At 39.9% G+C, this 20,499-nt stretch overlaps 2 protein-coding genes across 6 annotated transcripts in view; both read left to right on the forward strand.

Moving 5' to 3' along the window:
- The window catches only part of neo1a (neogenin 1a), a 151,746-nt gene extending 149,473 nt beyond the window's left edge, over positions 1-2,273 (forward strand). For 4 of the 5 annotated variants that reach the window (XM_084475974.1, XM_084475975.1, XM_084475976.1 and 1 more), the window contains one exon: positions 36-2,273. In XM_084475974.1, coding sequence (XP_084332100.1) covers positions 36-188 — 153 coding nt within the window. In that variant the 3' untranslated portion in view covers positions 189-2,273. The remainder of the gene's footprint in view (positions 1-35) is intronic. The other variant, XM_084475977.1, reaches the window with a different exon arrangement.
- A 5,965-nt stretch (positions 2,274-8,238) lies between these two features.
- On the forward strand, positions 8,239-20,496 carry LOC311356196 (sorting nexin-1-like). Its single transcript, XM_084475955.1, has 15 exons — positions 8,239-8,486; positions 9,583-9,748; positions 9,915-10,030; positions 10,672-10,738; positions 10,900-10,943; positions 11,085-11,226; positions 11,362-11,440; positions 12,154-12,229; positions 12,426-12,539; positions 13,157-13,250; positions 14,670-14,875; positions 15,413-15,556; positions 17,706-17,786; positions 17,889-17,960; positions 19,168-20,496. Exons 1-15 carry the CDS (start codon positions 8,415-8,417, stop codon positions 19,216-19,218), a joined length of 1,524 nt encoding a protein of 507 aa, XP_084332081.1. The 5' UTR covers positions 8,239-8,414; the 3' UTR covers positions 19,219-20,496.
- The last annotated feature ends 3 nt before the right edge of the window (positions 20,497-20,499 follow it).

Genomic DNA, 20,499 nt, shown 5'->3' on the forward strand with positions numbered 1-20,499 from the left:
CCCTCCCCTCCTCTCCCCCGGCTTCTCAAATGCAGGTGCTTGCCTCCCTCCCACCGTGCCCCTCCCCCGCCCCCCGCAGTAACCCTGTTCCTCTCCCCCAGAGCTACGAGCCCGACGAGTTGACCGAGGAGATGGCCCACCTGGAGGGGCTCATGAAGGACCTGAACGCCATCACCACCGCGCCATGACACACAAACACACACACACACGACACACACACACGCACACACACATAATACAACCCAAGTATCATCCATGGACACATCAATCTACTTGCGCCATTGGAACTCTCTAACCCCCCCCCCCCCCCTTTGCAGGGAGAGCCTGCTTCCAGCTGCGTATGAAGCATTGCTATTGGCTAAACACTTACCCACTCTCAGGAAGGAGACGGCCATGAGAGGAACGCAGGAGTGTGTGTGTGACGTTTTACCCTTTTTATGAAGAAGAAGAAAAAAAATAACATTCTCAGAGACCGACCATTTGATCGCTTTCAAGCTGAGGATTGTGAAGTTTGTCCTTGGCAAAAAAAAAAAAGAAAGAAAACATGATAAAAAAAATAGTCCAGGCGAAGACGCGTGGCAGGTTTTTTTTAGTGTGGGATGTGACGGGAGGGCGCGCGACACCCCCGTGGTTACACTTCACAAGTCAAAAAGGAGAAAATCCAAAAATATGCTGGTATTGATGTTGGTGCTCATCGGGCGCAGTCTACAGTGTTTGTTTGATATGTGTCATTTCTGCATTTTTGTATATCTATTGGGCTGAATCAGTGACGTGAACATTGGAAAAACACTCCTCTGTACAAGCCTACAAGTGTCCATGCGACGTCACGTATAAACCCCTGTTTCTTGTTTTGACCACCTCTCCCTGCCACACACATTGTGTCGTATATTGTGCCATGACTTTTTATAGGTTTCCATGTTATACGTATTATTTTTTACTCGCATATCCTTTATAAACATGTACATATCTTGTTTATTTTTATTTTTTTGTGTTAAATCTGCCTCCTTTTTTTGGGCTTCCCATCATTTCATTACTAGCAAGGATGGAATACTTTTCATATCAGAAGAGGAGATGTTCCTTTGGTGTTTCTACACAGTGCAGTTGAATGGACTTTTGCAAACCCCTTATTTTTCCTCTGTATGTACATTAAAACGTTTTGGCCCTTGTTTGTTGTGGGAGCTCTGTTTTTGAAAAAAAAAAGAAAAGAAAAAGCCTTAACAATGTGTTTTCCAATGTTGGACATTTCAGACGCGAAGACGCAACCCCTCTTGAAGTTGTATTGTGACGAGGGCGTGATTGTTGTCACCTCCAGGCAGTAACCATAATGATTAACAAGCTTTGACACGACATTCTTTCAGGTCAGGGGCTTGTTTTTGGTTGGGTGGTAAAGAATGCCCAGAGAACCTTGCATGACAGCCAGTGTTATCAATCATCTGATGAGCTACAATGAAGGTCCCAACAGCCAATATTTGGTTTTGTCTTGGAGAATCGGATACAGTTTCCTAAAAATAAATGATTGTTTGCTGGATGTGTGTGGTTGTCTTTGAGAAACACCCACAAATTTCATGGCTCGTCTTTTTTTTTTCCTCCAAATCTTACCAGATGCAAAGATGTCGGCCTTTTGAATGAAACTCCCCGTTTTTTTTTACATTGTAGTTTTTGTATGAAGAAAATAAAGTGTTCTATACAAGTCCAATGTAAAGGAGAAGAAAAAAGCTAAACTAGTCATCTACAATGCTGGTTTTTCATCTTACCCAAAGAAATGTTGTCATTTGCAATCAGTAATTTGGCTCTACTTTTGTGAATACCATGTTTCTCATTAATGTGCATCCTCATGAATGTTAATATAACTAAGATTTTAATCATGAATATAAAAGGAACATGTTCTGGGGGGAAATGTTGTATTAATAACAAAATGGTACAGAGAATAGGACTCAATTTGGGAAATAGTTAAGTTGTAAACAGTTAAACCTGTATTGCACTTTTTCAGTTTTTGAAAATACATTTCTTACATATTTTGTGTTTTAAATATCAAGCTGTTTGTGTAAAGTAGTGTCCTAGGTTAGCAGCAAGCAGCTGGACTTATGTTTTATTTTTCTTGGTTTGTTTTTGTTATTGCGTTGGCGAGGCTATGACTGAGTGGCAGTGTTTGATGTGCTGCCTTGGATGAATTATGTTGTTGCTTGTTCATGTACAGAAGTCTTTGCTTTCTGTTGGAAATATCTGTGGCTTTTTAAAAAAAAAATTGAACAAATGTTTAAAAAAAAAAAGTCTTTATTTTTTATCGGTGCTCCTATACATTGTGTATACAAACTATTATGAATACTAACAAAGTTCATGTAACTACTTGTCGTCTTTTTACATTTGGCTAAATGTGCTGCAGGTTTTGTTACACCCACACATTCAATATTCCATACATGCATTACAAAGCTGTATTCTGTACCTTACCTAAAGGGCTTTGGTTTCAACATTGGATGTGACGTGTGAGTGCACGAGCTACATTTTTGCAGGCATTTAAGAGCAAATAGAGTTTTTGGGACAGGCTATCAGAGAATCGGGTTGTCTCGAAGACCATTATTTCCCAACCAACAGAGCCTAAAGTTGTGCCTTCATTTCTATTTGACTTATATTTATCACGGATTCACAAATATTCCACAACAATGTTTTTGTAGTTAACATGTTTGAAAAATAATTTAATTTGAATGTATCGAAATGAAGCATAATAATAGTTAAACCTATCAGATTGTCAGTAAGCACTCGCCTTTCCTAATTTTGTAGATTCTGTAACATCAAATCAGCGGTGACGGAAGACCCATTTGAGCTTGCAAAATAAGAAATATTAAAACATTTGTTGCTGTGCTGATTGACAAACATTCCTAGCTGTGGCGACATGGTCTGACTGGGAATTTCTTTTCTTACCCCATCTCACTCCGTCACACATCTGTCAGTGTTTATATAGCTGGGGCCACAGGGTCTGACTGTGGGAATCAGCTCATTCCCTCACACATCTGTCACATTTGGCGGATCAGATAATGTTAGAAATTTCCGATTTGGCAGACGTGTCGGATCACTTTGTAAGGGCAGGACAGAGATAATTTTGTTATTTTGCAAGTAATTGTTCAGCTTGATTGTGATTTTTGGTAGGGATGATTCACTGGTCTCGATATTGAACACGGGGGGAGTATCTCTTGCGTCTCTACCTAAAAGTATCTCAGATGAGTGGAGTTTTTTTACTCTAAATATTGGGGAGGATGTGTCCCCGTCCTATGGATTACAGCTACGCTTTACAAACCTTCCAGGCTGTCTCATCAGACATGTTAGAAACATTTAGTTTATCATATTCAATGGAAAATAACATCAAAGGAATTGACTTTCCACACTCTACACATATCCTTAATGTACAACGTAATATAAAATAGAAATACATTTAGGAATTACCACAAGGTGGCACCCTCACTGCAATAACACAGTAAAGTTCCTTTGCCGAATTCAAATTCACATCTGTGAACATTGACAAAGAGCATCACAAACGCCGAGATAGTCCAACAAACCACTGTATACAAAGTTACACATGATACTCATGTTTTGAGGCTTTGAGGCTTTTTTCATATCAAAAGATTTCCATATAATAGATGGACCATTTGTTTCATCACCTGCATGTCCTGTGACTGCAGGGTAGCAGCAGCTTTTGCTCGTATAAAGGCGTAATACCAGTGCATTTAGCAGCCTACCATAAGCCATTGTTCTCCATTGTACCCACTCAATTACTTTTAGAAAATCCTTGAACTCTTATTTCTGCTTGCTGTGAAAAAGGATGAATGGGCTTATTAAAGTGACTTGTTTTGAAAACCACAGAAGGAGATGAGGAAAATGCTCTTATTTTGAGAAATAAATACATTTAAAAATAAGTTATGTTAATGCAAAACATCAATGTAAAGCTTTCAATGTAAATAGTCCATATAGAATTCCATGTTAGATTTCCATATAAGTTGTTCATTGCAAATTCTGTCAATCAGTTGTCAATTCTTCATAGAGCCAAAGAGCAAGGCCACTTATTTTTCTTTTCAAAATCTTTCACCTTTTAACTTCACCTATCAAACCAGTATACACGGTACAACGGTAGGTTAACAATATTTAAGATATAATGATCATTAATACATCCTTATAATCATGTTTTGAGTAGTGGACATTATTTGTTATGGACACAGTGCCTGATGCTGGGCGGGGGAGTTGAAGGAGAAGCAATCAAAAACACGTTGATTGTTTCTTATCTTTGCACACCTATACTTTATACGGTGACTGTGTGACAGATTTTAGAGATTGGTTTGTGAATTAAAATTTATTAAGGCTTAAGATGAAGCATATCAGTATTGGTTTATAATGGATCTACACACAATTATGATTATTATTCTTTTTATTTAGATATTTAAGGAAAGGAAGTCGAATCTCCTCGGGGAGTAACGGTGGGTTACCATTATGATTCTTTTCTGTAGCTTATACAGTCAAACAGGGGGCGCCACACCTCTCTGCCCAGGGCAGTTAGGGTTGAGGTGTCTTGCTCAGAGACACCTTAAATGTTTTCACACTGCCAAATATGCTCCATGACGACGGGGGATTTTACCCCCTCGGTTTTACACGGGCATGACAGTGAAATTGCCGGGTGTGCCAAGCCGCGACCGAACCGGCTTGGCAGTGTAAAAAGCTAGGAGGAGACGGGAATCTAACTAGCGACCTTCCGGTTACCAGCCAACCCACTCTACCTCCTGAGTAGAGAGACATGTAGCTCCTCTACGGGTGTTTTTGGTATTTTCCGGTGCATGACTATCCCCCGAATGCACCTGGCCCAGTTTGGAAAGTCAAAAAGTCCTAACCTTTATGCCACCTTTCCATAATTTTCCGAAGATGGACTACAACAAGCACTCTTTCGATCCATGCGTTCTTGTCGTATTGATTTTAATCAGGTTGTCACCAACAGTGAGAATACCTTAGGTCGGACTTGGACGGGAATATTTTAGGCCACTTGAATCCCAATTCACATGTGGGAAAAAAAGAGGCTAAACTTATGTTGATGCTGAAATGAACTGCCCCCAGTAGTCTTTCTTAAATGTGAAGTTGGCATTTTATTTTCTTATGGTGTAAATTATGTTTTACAAAAATAACTATTATGATGTTGGTCTTTTATGAGTTCTTTATTATCTTTAAGGTTTTCCATTTTGTTAGGCTATTTTGTAAAGCACTTTGCTTGACTGCTGTTTTGTAAGTGCACTATAGCCTACGAATAAGTTTACATTATTTGCAGTTAATCCATTGCCTACTTTCAACTGTGTAGTTTTATTTACTAACCAGCAATAAATGAATTAATTTCGATTCAATGAATTATGTTTCTGGAATTGGTATCCAATATTATAAATTTTATTTTCTTCTATTTTCTTCTGCTTTACCGCGTCCCTCATGCGTCTTTGCGTAGAGTCTGTAAACTTTGTCGGTGGCCTGTTGCTTTAAATATTGCCGCTGTAAAGGAATATGGGTTACAAACAACCCGGGCGTCTACGGATTCAGTTTTTTGCTTAGGAAATTTCCTTTCCTAATGAGATGACCCGGAAATATTTGGAGGAAAGGTTGTTCAAATTCTATAAATGCTTAGGAAAGGTGCCTCAATGCGACCTTTAACCCACCTTTAGCATTGGTTACTCCTGACCAACGTTTATGAAAGGAAAGGAGATATTTGTAACCCATAATCCTTTACGGCGGCAATATTTAAAGCAACAGGCCACCGACGGAGTTTGCCGACTCTACACGAAGACGCATGGGAGACGCTGTAAAGCAGAAGAAGAGAAGAAAAGAAAATTGACAAGACAAGAGTTAACCAAACATTATGGAGATAAGGCGAAGAATCTAAAGAACTCATAGAAGACCAACATCATAATAATTACTTTCATAGCCCATAATTTACACCATTAGAAAAATGCCAACTACACATTTAAGAAATTTACTGGCGGCAGTTAATTTGAACATCAACATAAGTTTAGGCTCTTTTTTTTCACATGTGAATTGGGATTCAAGTGGGTTAAAATATGTTGGCCAGGTGATTCTCGGTTCACTGTTGGCGACAACCTGATTGAAATCAATACGACAAAAACGCATGGATCGAAAGAGTGCTCGTTGTAGTCCATGTTCGGAAAATTGTAGTTCCACGCTAGAGGTCAGCAATACCCGCCGTCGCGCAATGACGTCGGTTAGGAAAAGTCCAATTGATTTTAAACAGTGCTGTCTTTTCCTATGTTCAAAAGGAAGCACCTTTTCATCTCTCCTTGACCTGATGACGTTTTCACAAAGGTTAAGGATAGGAGATTTGACTTTCTGAATTGGGCCTTCTTTCCTGTGTAAAGGTTGGTCAGGAGTAACCCTAACCAATGCTAAAGGTGGGTTAAAGGTTGCATCGAGGCACCTTTCCTAAGAATTTTTAGAATTTGAATAACCTTTCCGGGTCATCTCGTTAGGAAAGGAAATTTCCTAAGCAAAAAACAATCCATAGAGGCCTCCTGAGTCCTTCCATGTGAGTGTTACCATGGAAAAGCAGCCCAGTTAAGAGAGAGTCTCAGGGTGAATTTTTTTGTAATTTGATAATCACATTCAAAAGGGGGGGGCTAAACGAATACACTCAGCTGAATATTGCACTGTTCTAAAAATCTGTTCAAAAAGATGACTTCACTGCCAGAGGTCCTGCTTTACGGTAAGTTCTGAGTCACTTTGGCACTTCCGAATATATAATATATATTATATGTATTATATATACATATAATATATAACAATTAACTTTGACGGAAAGTCCTCCTTTTTCTGATTGTGCTTCAGCTTCAGATGCCATCAAGCGGGGTCTCTGGTCGTAATCAGTCGCAAGTCCGTCCCTGACCAATCAGCATTCACTAGCAGAATGCTAGCCCAAACTGTAAGAAATCGAAAGGACATGAGTACTCATTCATTCGACTTTTGAACCATAATCTATATTGAACTTGCGGAATCTACAATACAATCTGCGATATTTCAACGACAAGCAGGTGAAAGAGATACATTTAGCCGTCTAGCCCCATAGACCCCCATTCAATCTGCACTCCTTCGATCACCCCCAGTGGAGTGCTCTGGTAGTGCTTCAAAAATCGTCTAAGCAGGAAGTGTTAGAGGTAGATACGGATCTCTCCCGTCTCAGGGGAGAATGAGGGAATGATGCACGACCATTCAAAAATATGAATATATGGTTTCTAACGATACAAAGCTTAATGCAAATGTGTGAAGTGTCCCTTTTAAACAAACATACATTAGATGGGGATTAGGGGGAGACAGATGCACGCCACGAGAGTCTGTTGCTGGAGATTAAACTTCTTTATTTTAAATTGAAGATAGGCCTACATGTGGTTATTTATGTATGTTTTTCATTTTGACTGTAAATTCGTTTCTAATTATTATTCGCTTTTAATTTAAAAAATCCCACTCAGGGATTATTATACATAGCATGGTAATTCGTTTTATATATAATGTTTGTACTATTGACAATTCATGAAATTAAATATTTTTCAAACATAAAAAATCACACATTAGAAAATATCGATTGAACGAAAAACAAAACATTGTTATCCATGATGACTGCATGGACTATTCTCTATTTTGTATACATATTCTTATGCATTACTAGGCCTGGGCGATATGGCTGAAAGACATATCACGATATAACTTGATAATATTGATCGATATCGATAACTATTGATCATTTTAATGATCTAAAAATACTAAGAATTACCATGCTGGATTTAAACACTTCTGTTTAACACTTAATATGACCGTCCACTGTTCTTCATTGATAAATACTCGAATGTCGATATAACAATGAAAAACACTCAGATATTGAAAATAAGTATGGAACCGTATTAGTGTAACAAGTGTAGCTGCTAGATTCGGTGGTTCAGTCTCTTATCGATATATATTGAACATGTTTTATATTGATATTGATCAAAAGTCTATCATGATACGATCATTTTTTTGTTTTATTGCCCAGGCCTATGCATTACATTTGCATAAGTAGCGTAAGAAAGGAGACCAGAATCCTCTTTATTTGGTTCGGAAGATGGAAGATAATGAAACCGTGAATGACATCAGAGACCTGTCCGCTGTTTCAAGTCGCTCTGCAGTTGGCGTGGGGGAAGACTTTCCCAGTGACACCGCCGGAAAGGGAACATTCTTCAACCACAACAGTCAAGCCGTGGAGGAAAAAACAAACGGCAGGGAATTACCACTATTGCAATTTATAATTTGTTGCTATGCAAACTCAATTATAGGAATACAGGCAAAATCAGCAATATATCATTATATACACACCAATTAACCTTACCCTGAATCCGAATTTCTAATAGGCTACACCCATGAATCCTCCGGTGTTTTCTGACATGGGGGATGGAGATAGCGATGAGGGAGAGGATATTTTTCTTGGTTCTGTGAGTACCGTTTTCATATACAGTCTAATGCACCACCAGCCTCTCTTCTCTGCGTGCTGAGAGCAGAAGCGTTAACGTTAACCAAGCCAGCAAACAACACCCCCTCCTGGCATCCCAAAAATGTGTGAACCACAGATTGAGAAATTAGGCATTATTGTTCGCTAATCAGATAAATAAACAAAATGAACAAAGCAACCAGCATTAAATCAATGTTGCATCGTATTAGTGTTCATCTCTAACTTGTAACCAAGCAGTAGCTACTGTAACCTAATGTATTCCCCACTTCCGGTTGGAATTCAAAAATTTTCTGTATTGATATTTAGGTCTATTTCACCAGATTCCCGTTTTCTGTTACTTTTATTTAATATAAACAACCATGTTGCGTCAACATGTAACCGGGTAGATGCGTAGAACCGCTTCAGAAATCTCACCCCCTCAGTTTGAGTTGCCGAAAACAACTAACCGGTATTACCATATTACGACGTTCAGTTGAATTTGAAAGCATTCTGACACGCCTAGACGGAATGTTAACTTGCCGGGCTGTAATAACTAAGCAATTAGTTGCAGTTCATTCCGTTTTTTTTCTAACGGTTTAATGAGGTCAGGACCAAGAACGTTTCGGTTCTAGAGAGCATCTCTTCAAAGAGCTCTGCAGAATGTTCGACAAATACTATATATATATAAGTTAGTTTATTAGATGTCCCCATGGGGAAATTCTTTTTCACAGTCATTCATAAGTTCATACATTTTTCGCCAGGCTTTTTTTTGACAGACAAACATTCCACACATCTGTGGCACACAGATACCTAATCCAGAACACCTAGACATTTACACACATGACATCAGACATTTAACACATTTGACATATGCAGCATGGAAAAACACATATACATTCATTTGGAGGGGGGGCGGGGGCATAGACACTCACACATACAGTTGTTGGGGTACATGAGAGGCATACATTTGATTCATTTATTTCATTTATATATTCATTATATATATATATATATATATATATATATATAGCATCCCTTTATCTTTAGAGCAAGTCTTTCAAATACGTTTTGAACAAGTTTTCTTTCTTTGCGGTTTAAAGAGTAAAACTGGGGCTGAGAGTCCAAGTGTTCCCCAGCCAAATATGAAGGCGGAAACTACAGACCTGATCGGCGACCAAGCCAGTAGCACAGCCCCTACCGTCAGCCTGGGCACTGGTGGCAGCTCCAATGGGGTCCAGTCTGATGACGACAACGATCTGTTTTCAGGTTTCGGAACTCACTATCCTTTCCGTGCATTTCAGTAACTTTGCAACTTTGCAATTACCTTTGATAATATTAAAAGCTAATATAATAAGATACATGTAGATTCATAGGTTTTTATATTGTCAAAAACCACAGGGTGATGAATGTCTTTCTATTCCATAAAACACAGATGCCCATGTTGAGCTTCCTACAGAGAATGCAAGCATCTCAACTCCATCTGGTCCCAGACCTGCAGCAACATTCATTCCTGGTGCAGCAGACATGCAGAACAAGTCTATGGAGCAGGTGAATGACACAATGAAGCGGTCTGTCATTATCTGCAGTCTGGTTTCATTACATTATATGTATTATATGTATCTATGTTTTAATGGTACACAATTAATCATTTTAACTTGTGTTATCGTACCAGTTACAATAACAGAAACAATTGCAATATAATGTGTTACATTTTACACAACATCCTCTCCCTATGTGTTCCCTCCCTCCCTACACTTATCTGACATGTTTTGCGTTTCAACATGTGTTGGAGCAAAGATAATGCAGTGTGTGCGAATGTGATTGACAGGCATGATGGATTCCATGAACCAATAAGGGAAGAGATGCCCTGTTTGGTCTGAAATTACCTGACAGTGGCCTTAAATTGAAATCGTCTTACATTAAGGGAGGAGGAAGTCAGCAGAAATTGATATTCTGACATTTGCATTTCATTCACTTTTAACTAACAGACAGCAATTGGATTTCTAACCAATTATACTGAAATTATAGCTCCTAAATCTTTCTAACAGCAACTTAAACTGTATTGTCTTTGTTCTTTATTTTATATTACTATTAAAGTATTCAATTTTTAAAAGAAATATAATGCTTTGCTGAATATATGTATATATATATAGCTCACAATTCCATTAATTTAACATATATAATTGCAGCTGGAGGAGGAAGAGGCCAAAGATACCTTTGATGTGGACGTGACTGTGACCAACCCAGAGAAAGTTGGTCAGTTCCCACCAATGCATTTTGTTCTCTGCAACCACAGCGTTTCCGACTATCAAAGTCCAACAATAAAATTAAATGTATTACACATTTGTGTTTCTGGTCAACAATGCAATAATTCCCTTTCATCATTATAACTGGAAGTTGTATTTATTTCTCTCCAGGAGATGGCATGCATGCTTTCATGGCCTACAGAGTATCAACAAGGGTATGTGGTCTTACCTTAATCCAGATCCAGTTTTTACTATGACCCGATTGTACAATGTAAGGTGTGGTGATTGTGTTGCATCTGAAATCCCGCTCTTAAAATAACTCTAGACATTGATATGTTTTTCGGCTTGTCCTGTAGAGCGCCCTGCCCATGTTTAGAAACAAGGACTTCTCTGTGAGAAGGCGGTTCAGTGACTTCCTAGGTCTGTATGAGAAGCTGTCCATCAAGCAGTCCTTGCAGGGCTGCATCATCCCATCGCCGCCGGAGAAGAGCGTTGTAGGTGGGTCACCCATGAGCGCAGTCTATTTTCTCCTATATGCTGTATTTTGTTGGATAAAAACGGTAATTAATGTTGGTAACAAAAGGTAATTAATAGTCTATTTTTGTGTCTATGAATCGGCCTCTTTCCCCGCAGGCATGACCAAGGTCAAGGTGGGCAAGGATGATTCCTCCTCTGTCGAGTTTGTGGAGAGGAGACGAGCAGCTCTGGAGAGGTGAGGTTGGAACAACACTGTACACCTGTACACCTGTACGTTCTCCGATTCACACGGGCAACTCATCCAGCGATGCAAGGATCGAGTCTAGACAGGACAGCCCAGTGGTTTAAGTGGTGTTCAGGTTCCCCCAATGTCTTCAGTGAACTTCTGCCTGTACCCCGAGCAAAACACCTAATGGTGCATCGTTAGGCTTGGACTTACACAGCCTACACCGATCGCACGTTTTTTATGAAACTTACTAGACCTGTAGAGGTTGACCCAAAATTAGCAAATATTACACTGATTGGCCCAAAGGTGGTGCATATACCAACTGTCCAAAAATGCTAACTTTGCACAAGCATATCGTAATTCATATCGTAACCGGTTTGACCTACACTCATGAAACTTTGTTCACACATGCATATCCTCATGCTGAACAAATATGCCTCAAGAACCTATGACTTGCGGTTCCCAGATTTTCCGCCATTTTGAATTTAGTTAAAAACAGTAAAAGAGGAGACTTTAGATCAAGTAGGTGACCAAAAATATTAATTTCATCTGTTAATCACAATGAATAATAGCAGCCACAATATTTGGCAAATAAACCCAATCCAGATTCAGCAGTGACCCAGCATTGTATGCGTGGTCAGCATTTACTGGATGTCCACGTTTGGTGTCATGTGTTCTAGTTAGAAATGACGTGTGCTTGCTGTTCCCGGTCTGGATACCAGGTACGTCCAGAGGATTGTGGCACACCCGGTGTTGCTCCAAGACCCTGATGTCCGGGAGTTTTTAGAGAGAGATGAGGTAAGGGTGTGGGGGGGGGGGGGGCTTCTATGATCTTAGTGGTGGGGTAGAGTACTTATTTTCAATTTCAATGCTAAAAGGTTTTCAAGCGCTTAAGATATTGATTAGCCATGGTTGAGTGCCTTTACTGCATTTATAATCTACCTCACAAGAGATTAATTTTTTGTTGACATCTTGTGTGTGTGTGTGTTCTCAGCTTCCCAGGGCAGTGAACACCCAGGCGTTGAGTGGTGCTGGTTTCCTTAAAATGATCAACAAGGCATCTGACGCAGTGAACAAGATGACCATCAAGATGAATGAGTCTGACACTGTAAGATGAGAAAATCATGGTAGACTGGAGCCCAAAACACACCTGAATTTGATCCAATGTTTTTTTGCGCAACCCCAAAAAAGAAATCAGAATCAGGATAACGAAGAAATGCACACAGTGCGCAAATCTAGCAGGACTACATTTTCTTGCTTGCTTTGTTAAGGACACAAGTCTATTTTGCAATGTGTCTGTCCTGACACGGCCGTGTGCTTTGTACCTAAGACGTCACATATCTCATAAGGGGTCAGCTACAACAAAATGATTCATGGATGAAAACCTACGATACATTTCCAATATAATTAACTAGATTACTGTTTAAAAGTGTTGTTTGGAAAACATATTTAGCATTTGATATTAAGAACAAATGCTCCTTTACTCGACTGAATTGCTGTTAAATTATTTTTATGTATGCTGGTCATTAACTCTTTAAATATATCACAATGGAATATACATCCCCATAAGCTTATGCTTACTTATTTTACCTCTGAGATGCACGATTGGAAAATGTTCTTCTATTAAAACATCAAAGTACTTATTGTGTGTGTGTGTGTGTGTGTGTGTGTGCGTGTGTGTGTGTGCATGTGTGTGTGCGTGTGCGTGCATGTGTGCGTGTCCAGTGGTTTGAGGACAAGTTCCAGGAGGTTGAGACCGAGGAGCAGCAGCTGAGGAAGCTCCACATGGTGGTTGACTCTCTGGTCAACCACAGGAAGGGTGAGCTTGGTGCTCTTACCACACACTCTGCACAAACCTCAGATTTCCTTGATCTAGCCCTGATCAGTTAGTTTCCCTTGGGTCAGATCGGTCCCCCTGCAAATTTTTCTGGAGTTATGGCGCATTTTCAACAGCGGGTGCGGTTCAGCTCGGTATGCATAGGTGCGGAATGGTTTGCGTTTCCACCGCCAAAAGTGGACGGGGTCCGAATTAGCCGTACTTATCTGTCAGTACTCCTCCGTTGGGGTACCAAGCGGTCTGAAAGGGTGCCAACTAGTGATGGGTCGTTTGCGACCGAATCAGTTTGAAGGAACGACTCGACAAGAACGAACCGACCTGATTCCACGTTTCAGTCCTCTCTCGTTAGTCTCTATCGTTCGTTCTCCCAGACTCGACTCCCACTCGCTGACTCGAACCGTGCATTCCATGATTCACCGCTACTGAACGAACGAACGATTCAGAACGATTCTTCCTCGCAAACTGACCGACGCAAACTGAATCAAGGAAAATAATCATGAAATCCATGACTAGTGCCAACAAGTTCGAGCTACACACGTCCAGTCCATTGACTGGTCGACAGAATCGTCACTTCAATGCGACAGGAGAATAATAACAAACAAACACAGTACCCGCAAGGTATTTCTGGCGGAAACGGCGAAAGCTTAGTTTATTTAAGAAATGTCATGCAAAAGTTTGCCGTCCTTCTTGGACGTCGTACATTTTTGCTCTGTTTTATGTGTCGCGTTCTTCTTTTTCATTGGATTTCTTAGCACTGTGTCAGGCTGCTATGAGGTTACGATGCTTATGTAGCTGCTGCGGCTATCGCCATCCGGCTTAAACCCCCGCCCTACCGTAAGGGTACTGTCGGTGGTGGATACGTGAGCCGTAACTGAGCTGGGCCAAACCGTACCTTCACTACTGGGCCAAGGCGTGCTGGGCCTAAGCGCACCCGCCGGTGGAAATGTGCCAACGCGCCACTTTGCGATGTGTGTTTTTGAGCAGGCCTGTTTTGTTTTGTTTTTTGCCAATCACTGCGGAGTTTTGTGACGGAATGGATTTGGATATCTAGATGAATGTATCAGAAAATAAAATAATATCAGTGAAGGTTAGAAAATGTTGTATGCTGCATATAGGATATACTGGGAAAAACGAATCTCATTGCTGAGATACGACGTCTGTCTGTCTGTCTGTCTGTCTGTCTGTCTGTCTGTCTGTCTGTCTGTCTGTCTGTCTGTCTGTCTCTCTCTCTCTCTCTCCCCCTCCCTCCCTCCCTCCCTCTCTCTCCCCCTCCCTCCCTCCCTCCCTCCGTGTCCGGCCCAGAGTATTTGCCCCACTTGGTCATGGGTGAGATCTATTTGATGACCCCCAAAAGGGTCAAAAGGTTTTGTGTAAACGGATCTGTGCTTCGTCTCCGTCCAGAGCTGTGCGGCAATACGGCAGTGTTCGCCAAAAGCATGGCCATGCTGGGGAACTCTGAGGACAACACTGCACTCTCGCGGGCGCTGTCCCAGCTGGCTGAGGTGGAGGACAAGATGGAGCAGTTGCACCACGATCAGGCAGCCAGCGACTTCTTCATCCTGGCGGAGCTGCTGGGCGACTACATCCGCCTGCTGGGCTCTGTGCGGGTACGCTTCGCAAGAGTCCGCAAGCATGAGCATACCACATGCAAATAGAGCAGTACAAATAGAACGGTTTCTGGATTAGCTAGTCGATTCCAGTTGGTCCATGTACATTTGGGTTTGAAGACGCTGTACTGCCCCCTTGTGTACACATTAACCTAACCTGTGAAGAGAGATTGTTTCTCCGTCGCAACATGGATCTTTGTGGACCTAATGTACGAAGACTATTAATCTAGCGTCACACGTGTCTTTCTTTCTAAGCAAATAAGTCCTTGTGACCTTGATGCCCTTGCGGTATTTGGGAACGAGGTTAAATTGCACGCAAGTGATTACTTTGCGAATAACTCTTCAAACGGCTCTTTCTTGTACTTGTTTAAGATAACTGTTTAAAGTGCTTTCCTGCTGAACCCTTCTTTGTAGAACATTGGGACATCCCCCAACCCGAACATGTAAACACGGCTGCTGTGCTCATTCCCAATGCGATAGTGTGTTTGCATTTGTGTTTGGTTTCTATCCCGTGTAAACGCCTGCGTCTGCCCACAGGGCTGCTTTGGCCAGCGCATGCGAGCATGGCAGCGCTGGCAGGAGGCTCAGAGCACGCTGCAGAGGAAGAGGGAGGCGGAGGCCAAGCTGCTGTGGGCCAACAAGCCTGACAAGCTGCAGCAGGCCAAGGAGGACATCACCGAGGTGAGCCCGGGAACGGAAAGCGTAGATTGGCCACATGATCGCCGGGGCTTTTAATCGACAGTTGTGGGTTTTGGTTGATGTTTGAGTCCAATGGAGATATTTTATTTGTGTCAGCCATTACACGCCGTTACAAGCCAAGTCAAAATCAACCCGCTTATGAGATCACAAGTGGGAGTGTTAATGGAAGCAAATCACTGCCATGATTTTAAAAGAAATTGAATTTTGTAAATGGAAATGTGAACATCTTTTGAATTCACCTTTGAAAACCTGGTCATCTGAATATATTGGTTTTGAATGAACCTCTTTAAATAAAAATGGCATTTCAAGTTGTAGCATTTGCAAAACCTGATTTCAAATATATTTGTGTCAATGTTCACTAATTCAGATACAATATTTCAAGTTGCAGATATTACAAATACAATCTAAATTTCCCCTATTCAAAATACGTATCAGAAAATTCAATCCAAATTAAATTCGAAGACCGGCATAGGCATTTGAGACTGACTGTAATTGATCAGACTGCTGGCCTAGGGAAAATAATGCAGTTCCGGTAAGTCGTTCTTCCTTTGTGCCATTGTTGGGTTCAATTCTCAAGCCGTTTTATTTGATTACGTGACCGACAGACTGTGCTCCTAGGCCAGCAGATGGTTTGTTGCATTCAGTCTTGATTGTCTTGGCCTGTCCTTGGAATACTCTGCTACTTCAGTTGCTGAAATTTTCTGATACATATTTTGACCACTTGAATGAGTATTGAATATCATATGTAGAATATCTGCAACTGCAGCCATATTTGAATTTCAAGTTTTGGTGATTTCAAAACAAAATCAATTATAAGTATATATCAGATATAATATTTCAACGTAATTGTTCAGCCCTCAGAATTGTATGTTCAAACTTAAATGCACTTAAATGATTTAATGAATGTAATAGTTAAAACTTGGTAAGAAAATCTGTGAAAGAAAACACACACACACACACACAGTAATATTTACATGCTAAGAACTGGACTTTTATTTTGAAGTGTGATGGTACGCTACGTGATGTTTATACTTGTTGCAACCGTAGTAGCCAGCAGTAAGAAAGGCAGTCGGTCACTCTGTGAATCTTCTCTTCCCTTCTCATGAAAGCATTGGCTTTCATGAGCGTGAGTTTACTTTGTATGAATGAAGATGAATATGTAATGTCTAGCACTCTAAAAATGTGATGTTTATTTACAAGAAGTTAATATTGAGCTAATGTAAAGTGTGCGTTGCTTACGCTAGAAACAATGGTGTATTAGCCTATTGTCATTATGAGCGGGCTCACTTTTGGCGCGTAGTTCTTTAGCTATTCTTTCATAGCATAATTCAATACTGTTTATTAGCGACATGCTGTAAAGGAAACTAAGGTTTTGTGTTGTTTCTATTTGCAGTTTCACTCTTGGTATTCCACCATTTAAGAAAGGAAATAAAGGGAGCAAGACGCTCTGATCCTGGCTCAAGTGTAGTGCTATACCTGAGTTTGGCTTACTGTTATAACTGTGATAACGTACGAGAAGTGCCTAACGTGCAGGGAGAGCAGTACAGTAATGAATTCAAAGGTGTCTACATTTCCTTCTACAAAATCCAATTCAAAACAGATTTGCTGCCATAGAGTATCCCTCGAGATGTAGGGTGGATAAATAAGCATACTAGGTACAGCACCCTGGGTAGGCTGGTAAACTGATGTATCCATCATACATCTGGGTGGACACTCCCACTTGTCAATTTTGACATGGCTTGTAATGGCTAATCAACATCCCAAAAAGATGTAAATAACAAATTAATTAAATTCAAAAACATTCAATGAGTTGAGGACACAATATGATAGAATAGCTCAAATGCAATCAGAAACTATCCATCAAAAGTTGTGAAAATTATTAGTTTACAATCAAATGACTTGCCAATCAAAACAGATTTAATGCCAGTTATTACTTATTTCCTTCAAAGTAGGTAAGATACCGCCTGAACAATGTATGCCGGTCACGTCAAAAGATGAACTGAGTTATTATTCCAGTTATGAAGATGCTTAGTAATATCCGTGTGTGCCCGTGCGTTTCTGTTTCTCTGTGTGTTGGCTACTGGTGTATGACGCCATTCGATTCATTCCATAATTGTTTTCATGTCCACAGTGGGAGTCAAGAGTCACCCAGTATGAGAGGGATTTTGACCGCATCAGTGTGACCGTACGCAAGGAGGTGCTACAGTTTGAGGTACTTTCATGTTTCTAGATTACATCTGCCTTGCCCAATGTCTGACCTTCAGGAAAAAGCTTGGGAACTAAAATACTGTCTGCTTTTTTTTTTTGTTTTCAGAAAGAAAAAGCAAAGGACTTCAAAATCCAGATATTTAAATATTTGGAGACAATGCTACAGTCTCAACAGCGGGTAAGCTACATTTAATTGGATACTATATTTATGTATCTTAATGTTAAATCTTAAAGTGATGGACAACAGAAATCCGTAATTTACTTATTATGTTATTAGGGTATATAAGGGTTATTAAGATTTGTATTAAAGGGATAGTTCAGGATTTTGGACATCGGGTCTAATTTCCAAGTGAGCCAGTGTGTTATTTATCATTGGAGACTGTTTAACACTTTTCATTCAGTCTTTCTAGTTGCATAAATCGCTGATGCTAGGCTAGCGCAAGTCAAGGGGAACTGCTAGCCTGCCATTAAAAACAGTTTTACCCACTCCTGAGGCAAACCAATTATAATGCCTGACTATCGATGTAAATGTCTGTGTTGATAGAATAGTGTTAGAAATAAACTTACCCTTGCATTGCATTTAGCTTATAATCCCTGTAGTTGGAAGCTAGCTACGGCAGCGGCGGACTGATATTACCTGGAGTGCGCTTCTCTGTTTACCTTCTGCTGTAGTGAATTGGTTGCTACACCGGAGCAAAGTGAAATTCCGCCGCTGCTGAGAAAGTAGTCCCCCAAAATGTAATGTGATCATTTCGATACAAGGATAGTTTTATTTCTAATATTATTCTATCAACACAGACATTTACATCGATAGTCGGGCATTATAATTGGTTTGCATCGAGTGTACTTTGGAGTGGGTAAAACTGTTTTTATTGGCAGGCTAGCAGTTCCCCTCGACTTGCGCTAGCCTAGCACCAGCGATCTCTGCAACTAGAAGGACTGAATGAAAAGTGTCTCCAATGATAAATAACACACTGGCTCACTTGGAAATGAGACCCGATGTCCTTCAAGCCTATTTAATGGGTCGAGTCTTTCACCCTCCTGGCTATGTAGCCAAGAGGGTGACCAATTACCATACAGACACGTGGACAAGCCGGTAATAGGTGTGTAGTGGATACATCCCTCTGATACTATGGTTGACATTTTAGATCCTGTTGTATATCACTTCAACTTTTATTTTTTCTTATTATATATTTTTTTTACAAAATACTTGTCTTGCCTGTTAGCTTTCGTGTCTTTCTCACAGTACACAGGAAAAGAGCCTCCAAATATAATAGGGAATGGGGCAAACTATGTTAAATACATAGAAAATGATATGTTATCATACTTCATATTTGTATGTGTCTGAGGTTTAATTAACATTTTCAACATTTTTTTTTTTACAGCTTATAAAGTTTTGGGAGGCATTCTTGCCTGAGGCTAAGGCCATCGCTTAAGAATGAGGAAAATGTTTCCAAAAATCAAACCCCAACTGCCTTTTTGAACACTTTACCTCCTCACCAGGGAACTGAATGGGATCTTTATGTGTCAAAGAAACTTCCATTCTTTCACAAAGAATTTTTATAGTGATTTTGTACAGTTGTTTAAAAGAATGTGCTGCCCAGTGCCCACAATAAGACGGTATTGTCTTTGGTTAACTCCTTATTACTGTTAATAATGTAAAGGCTTAAAGGCGGCATTATGATGAGTATTATTTTTTTTGCTACAGTATTTGTAAATACCACTGTAACTTACAGCGGTGTGCGTATGTGTGTAGTTTGAAAAACAACATTCAGTGTAAGGGAGGTTCTGCTCTTTGGATGGAACAAGCAACATTGTCTATTATGGTAGGAGATGGCAATATGCACACCATTCCATACAGTCTTATTGTAGGAGCCATGTGAGGAACTGAGAACATGGGATGAACATCAAACAGCTATACATATGATTATTATGGTTTAACGTTAATGTTGCGAGTGTGCATTTAACATACTATAACATTGTGACAATTTATTACACATATATTTGCAGGTGTACAGCTGCTTAAAATGCTACCACAGGATGTGTCAGTGTTGTGTAGGATTGAATACTTGTTAGAAGTATTCTTGTGTGTGAATTTTCCACTATATTAATGATATAGTTGTGTGTATGACTGAAACTGAAAGATGGGCCAACAAACGTTATCTGGAAGAGTTGAAGAGATTGTTGACTAAACCATGTAAAATAAGTTTGACTTGTACCCACATTTTATGTACTTTGATTAATCATGTCAAATGTAAATTACGTGAAAACAATTTTTACAAATTGTTTAAGCATAAAAATCATACAAATCATGAACACAATTCAATATTGGCTTCTATTTTCTTATTTTACATTTCAGTGCAGTTTACAATGACATATTTACCCGAAAGTGTTTTATTTTTGTACCCACTTGTATTATTTCAGACATTTCCTTATATTGGTATAGGCTACCGGTGGTGTGTGGAATGGATAATGTTTTAAATGTCAAATGAATGCAAACATAGCATTGCTCAGTTTATCAAGAGGTCCATTGTAATATCTTCTTCATGCAGTATGTTGTGTTATGTTCAAATCTTCGTATTCTTCTTGTACTTAACACCGTCGAATGATTTGATCGGGAAATCTCCAACTGTGGTCGAACCATCGGATCAAACATGACTTTTTTTTCTTTTTTTGTTTGTTATTTGTTTAATAAAACAAAAAAATAATTGACACAT

Source organism: Micromesistius poutassou (assembly GCF_964030765.1).
Source record: "Micromesistius poutassou genome assembly, chromosome: 12".
Lineage (NCBI taxonomy): Eukaryota > Metazoa > Chordata > Actinopteri > Gadiformes > Gadidae > Micromesistius > Micromesistius poutassou.

Coding starts and splice junctions, on each gene's coding strand:
- LOC311356196 (XM_084475955.1), top strand. CDS start 8,415: ATGAATCCTCCGGTGTTTTCTGACATGGGGGATGGAGATAGCGATGAG. Junction 9,749..9,914: donor CGACAACGATCTGTTTTCAG/GTTTCGGAACTC, acceptor CATAAAACACAG/ATGCCCATGTTGAGCTTCCT. Junction 11,441..12,153: donor AGACGAGCAGCTCTGGAGAG/GTGAGGTTGGAA, acceptor TCTGGATACCAG/GTACGTCCAGAGGATTGTGG.